This window comes from Canis aureus, chromosome X (genome assembly GCF_053574225.1).
Source record: "Canis aureus isolate CA01 chromosome X, VMU_Caureus_v.1.0, whole genome shotgun sequence".
Classification (NCBI taxonomy): Eukaryota; Metazoa; Chordata; class Mammalia; order Carnivora; family Canidae; genus Canis; species Canis aureus.
Window position 1 is genome coordinate 73328520 of NC_135649.1, and position 17765 is coordinate 73346284.

A 17765-nucleotide genomic window follows, 5' to 3' on the forward strand; every position below is an offset into this window, starting at 1 on the left:
TGAGCAGGAGGGCAGAAGGTTTACTTGAACAAAATATAGCTGAAAAGTTCCCTAAACTAGGAAAAGAAACAGGCCTTCAAATCCAGGGGGCACAGACAACCTCTCTCAAAAATCAGTAAATATAGGTCAACACTTCGACATATAATAGTGAAGCTTGCAAACTTCAGAGATAAAGAAAAAATCCTGAAAGCAGCTCGGGACAAGAGATCCTTAACCTACAAGGGTAGGCACATAAGACTTGAAGCAGATCTGTCCAGGGAGACCTGACAGGTCAGAAAGACTAGTATGATATATTCAGCATGGTAAATGGGAAAAAATATATGGCCAAGAATACTTTATCCAGCAAGGCTGTAATTCAGAATAGAAGAGGTAAAGAGTTTCCAGGACAAAACAAAACAAAAACAATAACTAAACTAAAGGAATTTCTGAACACTAAATCAGCCCTGCAAGAAATATTAAAGGGGATCCTTTGAGTAAAGAGAGAGCCCAAAAATAACAAAGAACAGAGACAATCTACAGAAAAAGTGACTTTACAGGTAATAAAATGGCACTGCATTCATATCTTTCAATAATCACTTTGAATGTAAATGGACTGAATGTCCAATCAAAAGACATACAATTTCAGACTGGATTTTAAAAGAAGAAGAAAAAAGGAGAAGGAGAAGGAGAAGGAGGAGGAAGAGGAGGAGGAGGAGGAGGAGGAGGGGAAGAAGAAGAAGAAGAAGAAGAAGAAGAAGAAGAAGAAGAAGAAGAAGAAGAAGAAAAGAAGCAGCAGCAGCAGCAGCCCCATCAATATGCTGGCTACAAGAGACACGTTTTAGATCCAAAGACACCACTAGATTGAAAGTGATGTGGTAGAGAAACACTTATCATGCTAATGGATATGGACATCAAAAGAAAGCTGTATTTGAAATGCTTATATCAGAAAAACTAGATTTTAAGCCAAAGACTGTAATAAGAGATGAAAGAGTACACTATATCATAACAAAAGGATCTGTCCAACAAGAACATCTAACAGTTGTAAATATTTATGCCCCCAACATGGGATCAGCCAAATATACAAACAAATTAATAAGAAAATTAAAGAAACACATTAATAACACAGTGATAGTAGGGGGCACTAGCACCCCACTCACAGCAATGGACAGATCATCTTACCAGAAGATAACCAAGAAAACAAGGGCTTTGAATGACACACTGGACCAGATGGACTTAACAGATATATTCAAAGTACAGAATATACAGAATATATATTCTTCTTGAGTGCCATGGAACATTCTCCAGAAAACATCACATACTGGGTCACAAATGAGGTCTTAACCAGTACAAAAAACAGATTATACCATGCATAAATTTCAGAACACAATGCTTTAAAATTTGAAGTCAATCACCAAAAAAAAAATTGGAAGGAACACAAATATATGGAAATTAAAGAGCATCCTACTAAAAAATGAATGACTAAAGCAGGAAATTAAAGAAGAATTTAAAATATACATGGAAGCAAATAAAAATGAAAATCTGGTAGTTCAGATCTTTTGAGATGCAGCAAAGGCAGTCCTAAGAGGCAAGTATATAGCAATATAGGCCTTTCTCAAGAAACAAGAAAAGTCTGAAATATACAACCTAACCTTACACCTAAAGGAACTGGTAATAGAACAACAAATAAAGTCTAAACCCAGCAGGAGAAGGGAAATAATAAAGATTAAGGCAGAAATCTTAGATATATAATTTTTTTAAAAAGTAGAACAGATCAAAGAAACTAGGAGCTGGTGCTTTGAAAGAATTAATAAGATAGATAAAACTCTAATGAGCCTATCAAAAAGAAAATAGAAAGGGCCTAAATAAAATCATGAATGAAAGAAGAGAGATCATAACCAACACTGCAAAAATACAGATAATATAGGAGAATATTATGAGTTATTATGTACCAACAAATCAAATATGGAAGAAATTGATTCATTCCTAGAAACATATAAACTATGAAAGCTGAAACAGAAAGAAATAGAAAATCTGAACAGACCCATAACCAGCAATTAAATTGAATTAGTAATCAAAAATCTCCCAGCAAATGAAAGTCCAGGGTTGGATGGTTTCCCAGGGGAATTCTACCAAACACTTAAAGAAGAATTAATATATATTTTTCTGAAGAGTTTTTAAAAAGTAAGAATGGAAGGAAAACTTCCAGACTCATTCTACTTGATCCCAAATATCCCCACCAAAAATGAGATATCCTATGTCCACATCCCTTATGAACATGGATGCAAAAATTCTCAACAAGATACTGGCTAATAGCATCCAACAGTACATTAAAAGGACTATTCACCATGACCAAGGATTTATTCCTGGGCTGTAAGGTTGTTTCAACATCCACAAGTCATTGTGATTCACTACATTACTAAAAGAAAGGATGGAAACACGATCCTTTCAACAGATGCAGAAAAAACACTTGACAAAATACATAATCCTTTCTTTTTTAAAAATGTATTTATTCATGAGAGAGAGAGAGAGAGAGGCAGAGACAGAGGGAGAATCAAGCTCCACACAGGGGGCCTGATACAGTACTCGATCCTAGGACCTCAGGATCACACCCTGAGCCAAAGGCAGATGCCCAACCCTGAGCCACCCAGGCATCCCTACAATTTCCTTTCTTGATAAAAAAAACTCTCTGCAGCGCAGGGATAGAAGAAACATACCTCAATAACATAAAAGCCATATATGAAAAGCCTGCAGTGAATATCATTTTCAATGGGGAAAAATTGAGAACATTTCCCCTGATGTCAGGAAAACGACAAGGATGTCCACTCTCACCATTCTTATTCAACATGGTACTGGAAGTCCTAGGCTTAGCAATCAGACAACAAAAAAGTAAAAGACATCTAGACTGGCAAAGAAGAAGTCAAACTTTCACTCTTCACAGACAATATGATACTCTATAGAAAACCCAAAAAACTCTACCCAAAAATTTCTAGAACTGATACAGGAATTCAGCAAATCACAGGATATAAAATCAGGGCACAGAAGCCAGATGCATCTCTATACAGTAACAATGAGGCTGAAGAAGGAAAAATTAAGGAATGGATCCCACTTACAATTACAACAAAATCCATAAGATACCTAGCAAGAAACCCAACCAAAAACGTAAATGATCTGTACCCTGAAAACTACAGAAAAATTATGAAATATTTTGAGGAAGACACAAAGAAATGGAAAAATATTCCATGCCCATTGACTGGAAGAACAAATACTATGAAAATATCTATGCCACCCAAAGCAATCTACACATTCAATGCAATCTCTTTCAAAATACTCAGCATTTTTCATAGATCTGGGGCAAACAGTTCTAAAATTTGCATGGAACCACGACAGACCCCACAGAGTCAAAGCAATATTGAAAAAGAAAAGCAAAGCTGGGGACTCCTGGGTGGCTCAGAGGTTGAGCATCCATCTTTGGCTCAGGGCATGATCCCAGAGTCCTGGGATCGAGTCCCACATCGGGCTCCTTGCATGGAGCCTGCTTCTCTCTCTGCCTCTCTGTCTCTGTCTCTGTCTCATAAGTAAATAAATAATCTTAAAAAAAAGAAAAGAAGAGTTAAAGGCATCACAGTTCTGGACTTCACATTATAATACAAAGCTATAGCAGTCAAGACAGTATGATGCTGGCACAAAAATAGACACATGGATCAACAGAATAAAAAATCCAGAAATGGACTCACAACTATAAGGTCAACTAATCTTTAACAAAGCAAGAAAGAATATCCAATGGAAAAAAAAGACACTCTCTTCAACTAATGGTGTTTGAAAACTGGACAGCAAAAAAAAAAAAAAAAGAAAGAAAACTGGACAGCAACATAAAAAAGAGTGAAACCGGATCACTTTCCTAAACCATACACAAAAACAAATTCAAAATAGATGAAAGATCTAAATGTGCATGAGGAAACCATCAAAATTCTAGATGAGAACACAGGCAGTAACCTCTTTGACAATAGCTATAGAAACTTATTTGATGTGTTTCCTGAGACAAGGGAAATAAAAACTAAAATAAGCTATTGGGACTTAATCAAGATAAAAAGTTTTTTCACAGTGAAGGAAACAACAAAACTAAAAGGTAACCTATGGAATAGGAGAAGACATTTTCAAATGACATATCAGATAAAGGGTTAGCATCCAAAAATCTATAGAGAACTTATTAAACTCAACACCCTAAAAAAATCCTGTCAAGAAATAGGCAGAAGACATATAGATATTTCTCCAAAGAAGACATACAACTGGCCAACAGACACGTGAAAAAGGGTTTAATACCACTTGGCATCAAGGAAATATAAATCAAAACCACAATGAGGTACCACCTCATACCAGCCAGATTTGCTAAAATGAACAACTCAGGAAACAACATCTATTGGTGAGGATGTGGAGAAAAAAACCTCTTACACTGAATGCAAACTTGTGCAGCCATTCTGGAAAACTGTGGAGATTCCTCAAGAAGTTAAAAATAGAGCTACCCTACAATTTATCAACTACACTACTAGGTATTTATCCAATGGATATAGACCTAGTAGTTTGAAGGGGCACCATGCAGCCCAATATTCATAGCAGCAATATCCAGAATAGCCAAAATATGTAAAAGCCCAGATGTTCATCGATGGATGAATGGATAAAGAAAAAGCGGTATGTAAACAATGGAATATTGCTCATCTATCTAAGGAATGAAATCTTGTTATTTGTAACATTATGTTTGGAAATAGAGGGTATTACGCTAAGTGAAATAAGTCAGTCAGAGCAAGACAAATAGCATATGATATCACTCATATTTGGAAGGAATTTTTCCTTCTGGAAAAATAAAAGGAAAGCAGAGAGGGAGGCAAACCATAAGAGACTCTTAACTTGGAGGAGGAGCAAGACGGCGGAAGAGTAGGGTCTCCAAATCACCTGTCTCCACCAAATTACCTAGAAAACCTTCCAATCATCCTGAAAATCTATGAATTCGGCCTGAGAATTAAAGAGAGACCAGCTGGAATGCAACAGTGAGGAGAGTTCGCGCTTCTATCAAGGTAGGAAGACGGGGAAAAAGAAGTAAAGAAACAAAGGCATCCAGGGGGAGGGGCCCCGCGAGGAGCCAGGCTGAGGCCGGGGCGAGTGTCCCCAGGACAGGAGAGCCCCGTCCCGGAGGAGCAGGAGCTGCACCGACCTTCCCGGGCGGAAAGGGGCTCGTGGGGAGTTGGAGCAGGACCCAGGAGGGAGGGGGTGCCCCCGGGTTCCCCGGGACAGTAACAGAGCAACTGCGCCCCCAGGAGAGTGCGCCGAGCTCCCTAAGGGCTGCAGCGCGCACGGCGGGACCCGGAGCAGCTCGTGGGGGGGCTCGGGGGCGGCTCCGCGGAGGGGGCTGCACGGCCCTGGGAGCAGCTCGGAGGGGCTCGGGCAGAGGAAGAAGCTCCGTGCGGAGGGGGCTGCGCGGCCCCGGGAGCAGCTCGGAGGGGCTCGGGCAGAGGAAGAGGCTCCGTGCGGAGGGGGCTGCGCGGTTCCAGGAGCAGCTCGGAGGGGCTCGGGCGGCAGCTCCGCGGAGGGGGTTGCGCGGCCCGGGAGCGCGAATCCAACAGCGCAGGCTCCGGAGCACAGGGCGCCGGGACACAGCCCAGGATCCAGCCTCCCCCGGGACAGGCAGAGGCTGGGAGGGCCCAGGACAGCAAGGACGCTCCTGCCCCCAGCTGAGCAGATCAGCGGCCCCGCCCCAGAACCTCCAGGCCCTGCAGACGGAGTTCCTGCCGGAGCTGAATCCAGGTTTCCAGAGCTGCCCCGCCACTGGGGCTGTTCCTCCTGCGGCCTCACGGGGTAAACAACCCCCACTGAGCCCTGCACCAGGCAGGGGCACAGCAGCTCCCCCAACTGCTAACACCTGAAAATCAGCACAGGAGGCCCCTCCCCCAGAAGACCAGCTAGACTGACAACTTCCAAGAGAAGCCAAGGGACTTAAAGTACACAGAATCAGAAGATACTCCCCGGTGGTTCTTTTTTGTTGTTGTTGTTTTGTTTTGTTTTGTTTTGCTTTTTGATTTGTTTCCTTCCCCCACCCCCCTTTTTTTTTTCTCCTTTCTTTTTCTTCTCTCTTTTTTTTTTCGTTTTTTTTCTTCCCTTTTTTTTCTCTTTCTCTTTTCTTTCCTTCTTTCTCTCCTTTTTCTCTTTTTCCCAATACAACTTGCTTTTGGCCACTCTGCACTGAGCAAAATGACTAGAAGGAAAACCTCACTTCAAAAGAAAGAATCAGAAACAGTCCTCTCTCCCACAGAGTTACAAAATCTGGATTACAATTCAATGTCAGAAAGCCAATTCAGAAGCACTATTATACAGCTACTGGTGGCTCTAGAAAAAAGTATAAAGGACTCAAGAGACTTCATGACTGCAGAATTTAGAGCTAATCAGGCAGAAATTAAAAATCAATTGAATGAGATGCAATCCAAACTAGAAGTCCTAACGACGAGGGTTAACGAGGTGGAAGAACGAGTGAGTGACATAGAAGACAAGTTGATAGCAAAGAGGGAAACTGAGGAAAAAAGAGACAAACAATTAAAAGACCATGAAGATAGATTAAGGGAAATAAACGACAGCCTGAGAAAGAAAAACCTACGTTTAATTGGGGTTCCCGAGGGCGCCGAAAGGGACAGAGGGCCAGAATATGTATTTGAACAAATCCTAGCTGAAAACTTTCCTAATCTGGGAAGGGAAACAGGCATTCAGATCCAGGAAATAGAGAGATCCCCCCCTAAAATCAATAAAAACCGTTCAACACCTCGACATTTAATAGTGAAGCTTGCAAATTCCAAAGATAAAGAGAAGATCCTTAAAGCAGCAAGAGACAAGAAATCCCTGACTTTTATGGGGAGGAGTATTAGGGTAACAGCAGACCTCTCCACAGAGACCTGGCAGGCCAGAAAGGGCTGGCAGGATATATTCAGGGTCCTAAATGAAAAGAACATGCAACCAAGAATACTTTATCCAGCAAGGCTCTCATTCAAAATGGAAGGAGAGATAAAGAGCTTCCAAGACAGGCAGCAACTAAAAGAATATGTGACCTCCAAACCAGCTCTGCAAGAAATTTTAAGGGGGACTCTTAAAATTCCCCTTTAAGAAGAAGTTCAGTGGAACAGTCCACAAAAACAAGGACTGAATAGATATCATGATGACACTAAACTCATATCTCTCAATAGTAACTCTGAATGTGAACGGGCTTAATGACCCCATCAAAAGGCGCAGGGTTTCAGACTGGATAAAAAAGCAGGACCCATCTATTTGCTGTCTACAAGAGACTCATTTGAGACAGAAGGACACCTACAGCCTGAAAATAAAAGGTTGGAGAACCATTTACCATTCGAATGGTCCTCAAAAGAAAGCAGGGGTAGCCATCCTTATATCAGATAAACTAAAATTTACCCCAAAGACTGTAGTGAGAGATGAAGAGGGACACTATATCATACTTAAAGGATCTATTCAACAAGAGGACTTAACAATCCTCAATATATATGCCCCGAATGTGGGAGCTGCCAAATATATCAATCAATTATTAACCAAAGTGAAGAAATAATTAGATAATAATACAGTTATACTTGGTGACTTCAATCTAGCTCTTTCTATACTTGATAGGTCTTCTAAGCACAACATCTCCAAAGAAACGAGAGCTTTAAATGATACACTGGACCAGATGGATTTCACAGATATCTACAGAACTTTACATCCAAACTCAACTGAATACACATTCTTCTCAAGCGCACATGGAACTTTCTTCAGAATAGACCACATATTGGGTCACAAATCGGGTCTGAACCGATACCAAAAGATTGGGATTGTCTCCTGCATATTCTCAGACCATAATGCCTTGAAATTAGAACTAAATCACAACAAGAAGTTTGGAAGGACCTCAAACACGTGGAGGTTAAGGACCATCCTGCTAAAAGATAAAAGGGTCAACCAGGAAATTAAGGAAGAATTAAAAAGATTCATGGAAACTAATGAGAATGAAGATACAACCGTTCAAAATCTTTGGGATGCAGCAAAAGCAGAACTAAGGGGGAAATACATCGCAATACAAGCATCCATTCAAAAACTGGAAAGAACTGGGATCCCTGGGTGGCGCAGCGGTTTGGCGCCTGCCTTTGGCCCAGGGCGCGATCCTGGAGACCCGGGATCGAATCCCACATCGGGCTCCCAGTGCATGGAGCCTGCTTCTCCCTCTGCCTGTGTCTCTGCGCCTCTCTCTCTCTCTCTGTGACTATCATAAATAAAAAAAAAAAAAAAAAAAAACTGGAAAGAACTCAAATACAAAAGCTAACCTTACACATAAAGGAGCTAGAGAAAAAACAGCAAATAGATCCTACACCCAAGAGAAGAAGGGAGTTAATAAAGATTCGAGCAGAACTCAACGAAATCGAGACCAGAAGAACTGTGGAACAGATCAACAAAACCAGGAGTTGGTTCTTTGAAAGAATTAACAAGATAGATAAACCATTAGCCAGCCTTATTAAAAAGAAGAGAGAGAAGACTCAAATTAATAAAATCATGAATGAGAAAGGAGAGATCACTACCAACACCAAGGAAATACAAACGATTTTAAAAACATATTATGAACAGCTATACGCCAATAAATTAGGCAATCTAGAAGAAATGGACGCATCCCTGGAAAGCCACAAACTACCAAAACTGGAACAGGAAGAAATAGAAAACCTGAACAGGCCAATAACCAGGGAGGAAATTGAAGCAGTCATCAAAAACCTCCCAAGACACAAGAGTCCAGGGCCAGATGGCTTCCCAGGGGAATTCTATCAAACATTTAAAGGAGAAACCATACCTATTCTCCTAAAGCTGTTTGGAAAGATAGAAAGAGATGGAGTACTTCCAAATTCGTTCTATGAGGCCAGCATCACCTTAATTCCAAAACCAGACAAAGACCACACCAAAAAGGAGAATTACAGACCAATATCCCTGATGAACATGGATGCAAAAATTCTCAACAAGATACTGGCCAATAGGATCCAACAGTACATTAAAAAAATTATTCACCATGACCAAGTAGGATTTATCCCTGGGACACAAGGCTGGTTCAACACCCGTAAAACAATCAATGTGATTCATCATAGAAGCAAGAGAAAAACCAAGAACCATATGATCCTCTCATTGGATGCAGAGAAAGCATTTGACAAAATACAGCATCCATTCCTGATCAAAACTCTTCAGAGTGTAGGGATAGAGGGAACATTCCTCGACATCTTAAAAGCCATCTATGAAAAGCCCACAGCAAATATCATTCTCAATGGGGAAGCACTGGGAGCCTTTCCCCTAAGATCAGGAACAAGACAGGGATGTCCACTCTCACCACTGCTGTTCAACATAGTACTGGAAGTCCTAGCCTCAGCAATCAGACAACAAAAAGACATTAAAGGCATTCAAATTGGCAAAGAAGAAGTCAAACTCTCCCTCTTCGCCGATGACATGATACTCTACATAGAAAACCCAAAAGTCTCCACCCCAAGATTGCTAGAACTCATACAGCAATTCGGTAGCGTGGCAGGATACAAAATCAATGCCCAGAAGTCAGTGGCATTTCTATACACTAACAATGAGACTGAAGAAAGAGAAATTAAGGAGTCAATCCCATTGACAATTGCACCCAAAAGCATAAGATACCTAGGAATAAACCGAACCAAAGAGGTAAAGGATCTATACCCTCAAAACTATAGAACACTTCTGAAAGAAATTGAGGAAGACACAAAGAGATGGAAAAATATTCCATGCTCATGGATTGGCAGAATTAATATTGTGAAAATGTCAATGTTACCCAGGGCAATATACACGTTTAATGCAATCCCTATCAAAATACCATGGACTTTCTTCAGAGAGTTAGAACAAATTATTTTAAGATTTGTGTGGAATCAGAAAAGACCCCGAATAGCCAGGGGAATTTTAAAAAAGAAAACCATATCTGGGGGCATCACAATGCCAGATTTCACGTTGTACTACAAAGCTGTGGTCATCAAGACAGTGTGGTACTGGCACAAAAACAGACACATAGATCAGTGGAACAGAATAGAGAATCCAGAAGTGGACCCTGAACTTTATGGGCAACTAATATTCGATAAAGGAGGAAAGACTATCCATTGGAAGAAAGACAGTCTCTTCAATAAATGGTGCTGGGAAAATTGGACATCCACATGCAGAAGAATGAAACTAGACCACTCTCTTTCACCATACACAAAGATAAACTCAAAATGGATGAAAGATCTAAATGGGAGACAAGATTCCATCAAAATCCTAGAGGAGAACACAGGCAACACCCTTTTTGAACTCGGCCATAGTAACTTCTTGCAAGATACATCCACGAAGGCAAAAGAAACAAAAGCAAAAATGAACTATTGGGACTTGATCAAGATAAGAAGCTTTTGCACAGCAAAGGATACAGTCAACAAAACTCAAAGACAACCTACAGAATGGGAGAAGATATTTGCAAATGACATATCAGATAAAGGGCTAGTTTCCAAGATCTATAAAGAACTTCTTAAACTCAACACCCAAGAAACAAACAATCCAATCATGAAATGGGCAAAAGACATGAACAGAAATCTCACAGAGGAAGACATAGACATGGCCAACATGCACATGAGAAAATGCTCTGCATCACTTGCCATCAGGGAAATACAAATCCAAACCACAATGAGATACCACCTCACACCAGCGAGAATGGGGCAAATTAACAAGGCAGGAAACAACAAATGTTGGAGAGGATGCGGAGAAAAGGCAACCCTCTTACACTGTTGGTGGGACTGTGAACTGGTGCAGCCACTCTGGAAAACTGTGTGGAGGTTCCTCAAACAGTTAAAAATAGACCTGCCCTACGACCCAGCAATTGCACTGTTGGGGATTTACCCCAAAGATACAAATGCAATGAAATGCCGGGACACCTGCACCCCGATGTTTATAGCAGCAATGGCCACGATAGCCAAGCTGTGGAAGGAGCCTCGGTGTCCAACGAAAGATGAATGGATAAAGAAGATATGGTTTATGTACACAATGGAATATTACTCAGCTATTAGAAATGACAAATACCCACCATTTGCTTCAACGTGGATGGAACTGGAGGGTATTATGCTGAGTGAAGTAAGCCAGTCAGAGAAGGACAAACATTATATGTTCTCATTCATTTGGGGAATATAAATAATAGTGAAAGGGAATATAAGGGAAGGGGGAAGAAATGTGTGGGAAATATCAGAAAGGGAGACAGAACGTAAAGACTGCTATCTCTGGGAAACGAACTAGGGGTGGTGGAAGGGGAGGAGGGAGGGGGGTGGGAGTGAATGGGTGACGGGCACTGGGGGTTATTCTGTATGTTAGTAAATTGAACACCAATAAAAAATAAATTAAAAAAAAAAGAGACTCTTAACTTTAGGAAAGAAACAGGTTTGCTGGAGGGGAGGTGGGTGGGAGAATGGGATAATTGGGTGATAGGCATCAGGGGAGGCACTTGAAGTAACAAGCATTGGGTGTTGTATGCAATTTATGAATCATTAGATTCTATCTCTTAAACTAATAACACAGTATATATGTTAATTAAACTGAATTTAAATTAATAATATATTAAATACCTACACTTAAGACCTAAAACTATACAACTCTGGTAAGAACATATATGGCAAAATCTTTCCAACATTTGCTTTGGCAGTGATTTCTTGGATATGACTCTAGACACACAGGTGATAATATAAAAATATAGACATAATGAAGTTCATTATTTTTAATTGTGTATCAAAATACACTATAAAGGGAGTTAAAGGACCACCCACAGAATGGGAGAAAATATTTGCAATTCATAGGTTTGATAAGGGATTAATATCCCAAATATATAGAGAATTCATACAACTCAACAACAAAAATTAAACAACACATTTAAAGATGTGCAAATGACTTAAATAGACATTCCTCCAAAGAATAAACAAATGACCAGTAGGTACATGGGAGGGTGTTCAACATCACTAATTATTAAGGAAATGCAAATAAAAAATACAATAAGATACCCCCTCGCCCCTATTAGGATGGCTACTATCAAACAGAAACAAAACAAAACAGAAAACAATGGGATGCCTGGGTAGCTCAGCAGTTTAGTGCCTGCCTTTGGCCCAGGGTGTGGTCCTGGGGTCCCGGGACTGAGTCCCACATCGGGCTCCCTGCATGGAGCCTGCCTCTCCCTCTGCCTATGTCTCTGCCTCTCTCTGTGTATCTCTCAAGAATGAATGAATGAATGAATGAATGACAGAAAACAAGAATTGGCAGGTATGTGGAGAAATTGGAACTTTTCTGCACTTTTGGTGGAAATATAAAATGGGACAGCTACTGTGGTAAACAGTATGATGTTCCTTAGAAAATCAAAATAGAGTTACCCTATGATCCAGAATTTCCACTTCTGTGCATATACTGAAAAGTATCCAAGGCATGTGTCAAAGACATATTGCATGCCTATATTCATAGCAGCATTATTCCCCATAGCTAAAGTGTGGAAGCAACCCAAGTGTCCACTGATGGATTCTTGGATAAACAAAATATAATATATACATAAAATGGAATATTATTGAGCCATGAAAAAAGAATTAAGTCTTGTGATTTGCACCAACATAGATGGAACTAGAGGGTATAATGCAAAATGAAATAAGTCAATCAGAGAAAGACAAATACCTTATGATTTCCCTCATATGCGGAATTTAAGAAACAAAACAAAGGAACAAAGGAAAAAGGGAAGATAGAGAGAGAGAAACAGACTCTTACCTATAGAGAACTGATGGTTACCAGAGGGGAGGGATTCAGTGGATGGGTAAATAGGTGATGGGGATTAAGGAGTTGCCTTGATGAGTACCGGATGATGTTGAATCACTATTGTACATCTGAACCTAATATAACACTGTATGTTAACTATATTGGAATTAAAATTTTTAAACTTAATAAAAAAGAAAGGCATGGGAATGAGAGATATCAGGAAAAAAAGAAGGAAATTCTGTGTAGGCTGCAATATGATGAAACTTGAAAACATTATGCTAAGTGAAATCAGCTGGTCACAGAAAGACAAACATTGAATGATTACTCTTATATGAGATACTTAGAGTAGTCAAAATCATAGACAGAAAGTTGAATGGTTTTTGTCAGGGGCTAGGATAAAGGAAGGATGATAAGTTATTATTTAATGGGTATAGAGTTTCAGCTTTATAAGATGGAGTTATGAAGGTGGATGATGGTGATAGTTACAGAGTATTATGAATGTATTTAATACCACTGAAGTGTACACGTAAAATGATTAAGATGGCAAATTTTATGTTATGTGTATTTTACTCCAATAAAAATATTGAAGAACAGAAAAGACTGATACTCATACTGAACAACAGCTAATGATAGCTTCTTTAATACTCAGTGCGTGTTGTCTTTCCGAAAGTGGTTTCTGCTCTTTATATCTTCCTGTCCAGCAGATGTAAGGCCTATTACCCATATGCAGATCTCCTAGAATCAACTTCACACACTTATCCCCAGAACATGGTCAATTGCATTACTTTCATTACCAAAATTTTCTTCCTAAAATCTAACCTATTTTGTTTCCTGGCTCTACCAAGTGGCTAACCCACACTGAACTTTGCTATATCATTTCAATACTGTGCTTTACACAAATTTGTGCTTCCAGATACTTTATCCAAGATCAGGCTTTAAGCCTTGTACTGAATCCTTCACCGTAGCAAGCATGTCCATGTGTAATATCAATCTGTTCCTGGCCTCATATTACCAAGAACCTAGACAGTCTTACTGCCCTATATAGCCCTTCAGAAATACATCTTTAGAAGCACTTCTAAAAGTGTGATCTATATAACAGTGCTACCAAAAGATGTTCACTAATAAAAGGTTCAGTAATTAAGCATGATATATTCTACATACTCTATTCCCATCTTGGATATTTTTGGTAAACAAAAAGAAATACAAGGCTCTGAGAAGCTCTGCAGCAAAGAATACTATTTGACCATGTTTAACCTAGTGTTTTGCAAACACATTCAGACTCATGACCACTTTTTCACCAAAGTGGGACTCAGTTTGAGAGATGCTTGTTTTGAGTACCTCTGAGGCACCCCCAGCCTCCATTTTCTAAGTCCTCCCCAGTTTTCAGGTTCCAGTCAATGAATTTCATAAGTTAAGGATTCCTCACCCAGTATTCCAAGATGCTTATTTTCTTCCAGCTGCACCTTTTCCTGGAATGTCTCATCTTGGAAGGCTTCATATCGGACTTTCCAGTAAGTGCCCCCAATCCGACTGGAGCCCTTCTGGAAGAATTTATCTGAGCCACTGGCATATAAAAAGGCAAACGTCACATGATTTAATTGTGTATCAAATAGATCCCCATCTCACCCTTGGTCTCATCAAGTTATGGATACTTATATTTAGGAAGAATCTCAGAGATCATTCAGGTTAAATTCCACCCAGTGAAGGTATCTCCTTTGATGACAGTACTAATAAATTAAATACAGCTTCTGCCTGCTTGAGTCTTTCAAAGGTCAGGGGACTTACTTTAAGAGAAAACAATTCCTCTTACTGTTGGATAGTTTTAATGGTTGGAGTTCCTCTATATAGTAGGCTAAAATCTTCTCTTGTAAGTTTCAGACAATGGGACTAGTTATGCCCTCTGACATTACATAGACTTACATCTTTCCTAATCATTCTCGGGTACTTAAGACTCATTCTAACCTTAATCAAAAATATTCTTTATTTTGGGGAACCTGAGTGGCTCAGTCAGTTAAGCAACTGACTTTGGCTCAGGTCATGATCTCAGGGTCCTGGAACTGAGCCCTATGTCAGGCTCCACACTCAGCAGGGAGTTTGATTCTCCTTCTCCCTCTGTCTCTCCTCCTGTTTGTTCTCTCTCTCTCTCTCTCTCTCTCTCTCTCAAATAAATAAATAAATAAATAAATAAATAAATAAATAAAATATTTTTAAAAATATACTTCATTTCAAAATGAAAGCCCACTAATTTAGCAAGCATAGTTGGAGATTCAAATTCCTATTTTCTTATGGTTTCTGCAGATTAATTCCATTATTTATTACTAGAAGAGTAAACATGACAGGTGCCCTAGAACTCAAAACTCTCCTAGTCATTTACTAAGTATCTCTTCTGTAAAAGACCTGGAATCATGATAGACCAGTGAGTCAATATAACTAAAGACCTAGAATCTGAATAGGGAACTAACCTTCTGCCCTATTTTGCCTATATCTGAGATATGAATGAGGCAAGAGAACTTTGAGAAATTCTTCCAAAGGGATAAGAATGGAATGGCTACAAGGTAAGTTGCCCCCACTCTTCTATATTTCTCTGAGTGCTTTTTACACTCTTGCTCAAATGCCTCCTTCAGACTATAGAAGAGAAAGGAAGGGACAATGAGGTAAACAATGAGTAAAATAAAGAAGAGTTGGATAAATGTAATTTCAAATGTTCTGGGTTTTTTTTTGGGTTTCATTTTCTGAACACAGACTGGGATCATAGCAGAAGCAATCTCAAACTCTGCTTGGACCCTTTGCTGAGTATGTGACACAACTCAACAAAAAGCTTTGTGGCTTCCCAAGAGTGAGTTCTCCAGGGGACCACAAGAATTTGACTAACAATTGTGTCATGTAATTTTAGCTAGATAATGATCGTAACCCCCAAGTGAAGTGAGAGATTTCTAAGGAGGGGGGAGAAAGAGAGAGTTATAGGTGTTAGCCTGATCCCAGAAGCTGCGGGGGGGGGGGGGGGAGCTCACCGCCTCTTACCTGCCTGGTTCCCTCAAATTCTTCCCAGTACTTCCATCATGCCCCATCGGGCCATAGTCCCATAGAATCTCATGGGCCTCAATGAAGTACTGCCGAACTTTGCCTGTGAGTTGGTTCATAGGAGGGGTCATAGAGCAAGACTTGACCTTGTAGAGTGCTTGCATGCCATCTAGAGGAAGAACATCATAGCTGACTTCATTCCACTCAACAGGTCTTGTAGGCAGATGACCCACCTTCCTCCCTTCTAATGTTTTTCCCTCCCACCTTTCACTAGGCCACTTTCTCTCACTCCTCAAGAACCTGGCTGGAAGAAAGGGATCCTATGTGAGAATTCAAGTACCTTCACCTGTTAACTGCAACTGAATCATTTACTAGATCCTCATTCCTGCTTCTGCAAAAGGCTTACATTATAGCAACATCACAGTTTGAAGTCAGAATACTTGAGTTCCTGTCTAATCCTTATCACTTTCTGTAGGGCTTTTTGGCCAGTCATTTCCTAGATCTGAACTGTAACCCCTGTTTTGTAAATGAGAATAGGGGTATCTAGCATCACATTTTTAATAAGAAGAGTAAGCACTGGGTGTTATACTATATGTTGGCAAATCAAACTCCGATAAAAAATATACAAAAATTAAGAGTAAGAAAAAAAGGAGGAGCAAGTTATGTGTAATGTGGGAAGCTTCCAAAATAATGGAACATCTATATGTGGAGATGAAGCTTCAGACTTGGGAATGTCCGGAAAATTTAAATTCTAAATAGTATCTCCAAATGTGGAAGAATTTACACTGAGGCATAGTAATAATGGATGATACTGCTTTATATTTGCTTGACAACTTATAGAGGTCATTCGGGTATACTATCACATTTGAGTCTCACATCATCCCAAGGAAATTTGAAATTTGTAAATTAGAAATTTGAAGTAAGAAAAAGGGGGAGAAATAATATTAATTTTAATATGTATTATATCCAAGCTTTGTGCCAGGTGCTTTAAATATGTTACATCCTTCAATCTTCATAACCACCATGTGAAACAGACTTTTAATGTCCCCTTTGCACATGAAAAAACTAAAGATCAGAGAGGTTAAGTAACTTCCTCAAGATTGCACAGCTAGTCAGGGGTGAAGATAAGACTTAATCTATCTTTTAACTATAAATTTGAATGTTCGTTTTATTCTTTCAGAGAAGTTATATGAATTATCAAAGTTAAATAATTGGTAGAACCAAAATTTGAATTCAGGCTTATCTGGTTGGCCCTAATGCCCGTACTTATTTCATTCTTATGCTGCATCCATAACTTCCATCCATATTCATTCGTACTCTCTTATTCAGGTAACTTTGGGACCAAGGGCAGGCCCTGGATGATGGAACATGGGTAAGTGGCCTCTATTGGTCAAACCTATCACCACAGACTCATTATCCTATTAGTCTATAACTCAAATATACTTTCATATACTCATAATACTTTCCTGATATCTACCTAATTTATCATATATCAAATAATTCTAGAAAGTTAAGAGCTGACAAGGACCTTAGAGACTATTTAGACTAAACCCCTCAATTTATGGATGTGGCAAATTAGGTCTATACATGGGAAGGGACTTTTTCAAAGCCCTATTTTTTCACAGAGCTGAGACAATAACTCAAATCTTCTAATCACTTGTCTAGTACTCTCTTCATTGCCTCATATATTCCTCCTCTCTTCTGCTGCTCCTCAATACACTATGCTATTACTGCAATAATTTTCCCTCTAAAAACCAAACTTTCTACCTCAGTTACTATTGGGTCCCAACTGGAGTGTCACTACTTGCCCACAATACTCTATGATCTCCCAAATAAGCTTTATACTTTAATATCTCCTTTACGTCCTGTTCAATAAGCTGCAAATACCTCCAGGTCTTAATTCCTTAGAATTTGGAGCAAAGAAGGACAACTTAAAAGTCTGCTTATCCATCTCTATAACA

At 39.6% G+C, this 17765-nt stretch overlaps 1 protein-coding gene across 5 annotated transcripts in view; it reads right to left on the reverse strand.

Annotated features, from left to right (window-relative positions):
• Positions 1-17765, reverse strand: part of HEPH (hephaestin) — a 107409-nt gene that overhangs the window by 74474 nt on the left and 15170 nt on the right. For all 5 annotated transcript variants that reach the window (XR_013374369.1, XM_077887370.1, XM_077887369.1 and 2 more), the window contains exons 7-8: positions 15805-15973; positions 14210-14346 (exon numbers count right to left, since the gene is read on the reverse strand). Coding sequence is in view for 4 of the 5 variants with exons in the window: in XM_077887370.1 (XP_077743496.1) it covers positions 14210-14346; positions 15805-15973 (306 nt within the window). In the remaining variant the exon portion in view is untranslated. The remainder of the gene's footprint in view (positions 1-14209; positions 14347-15804; positions 15974-17765) is intronic.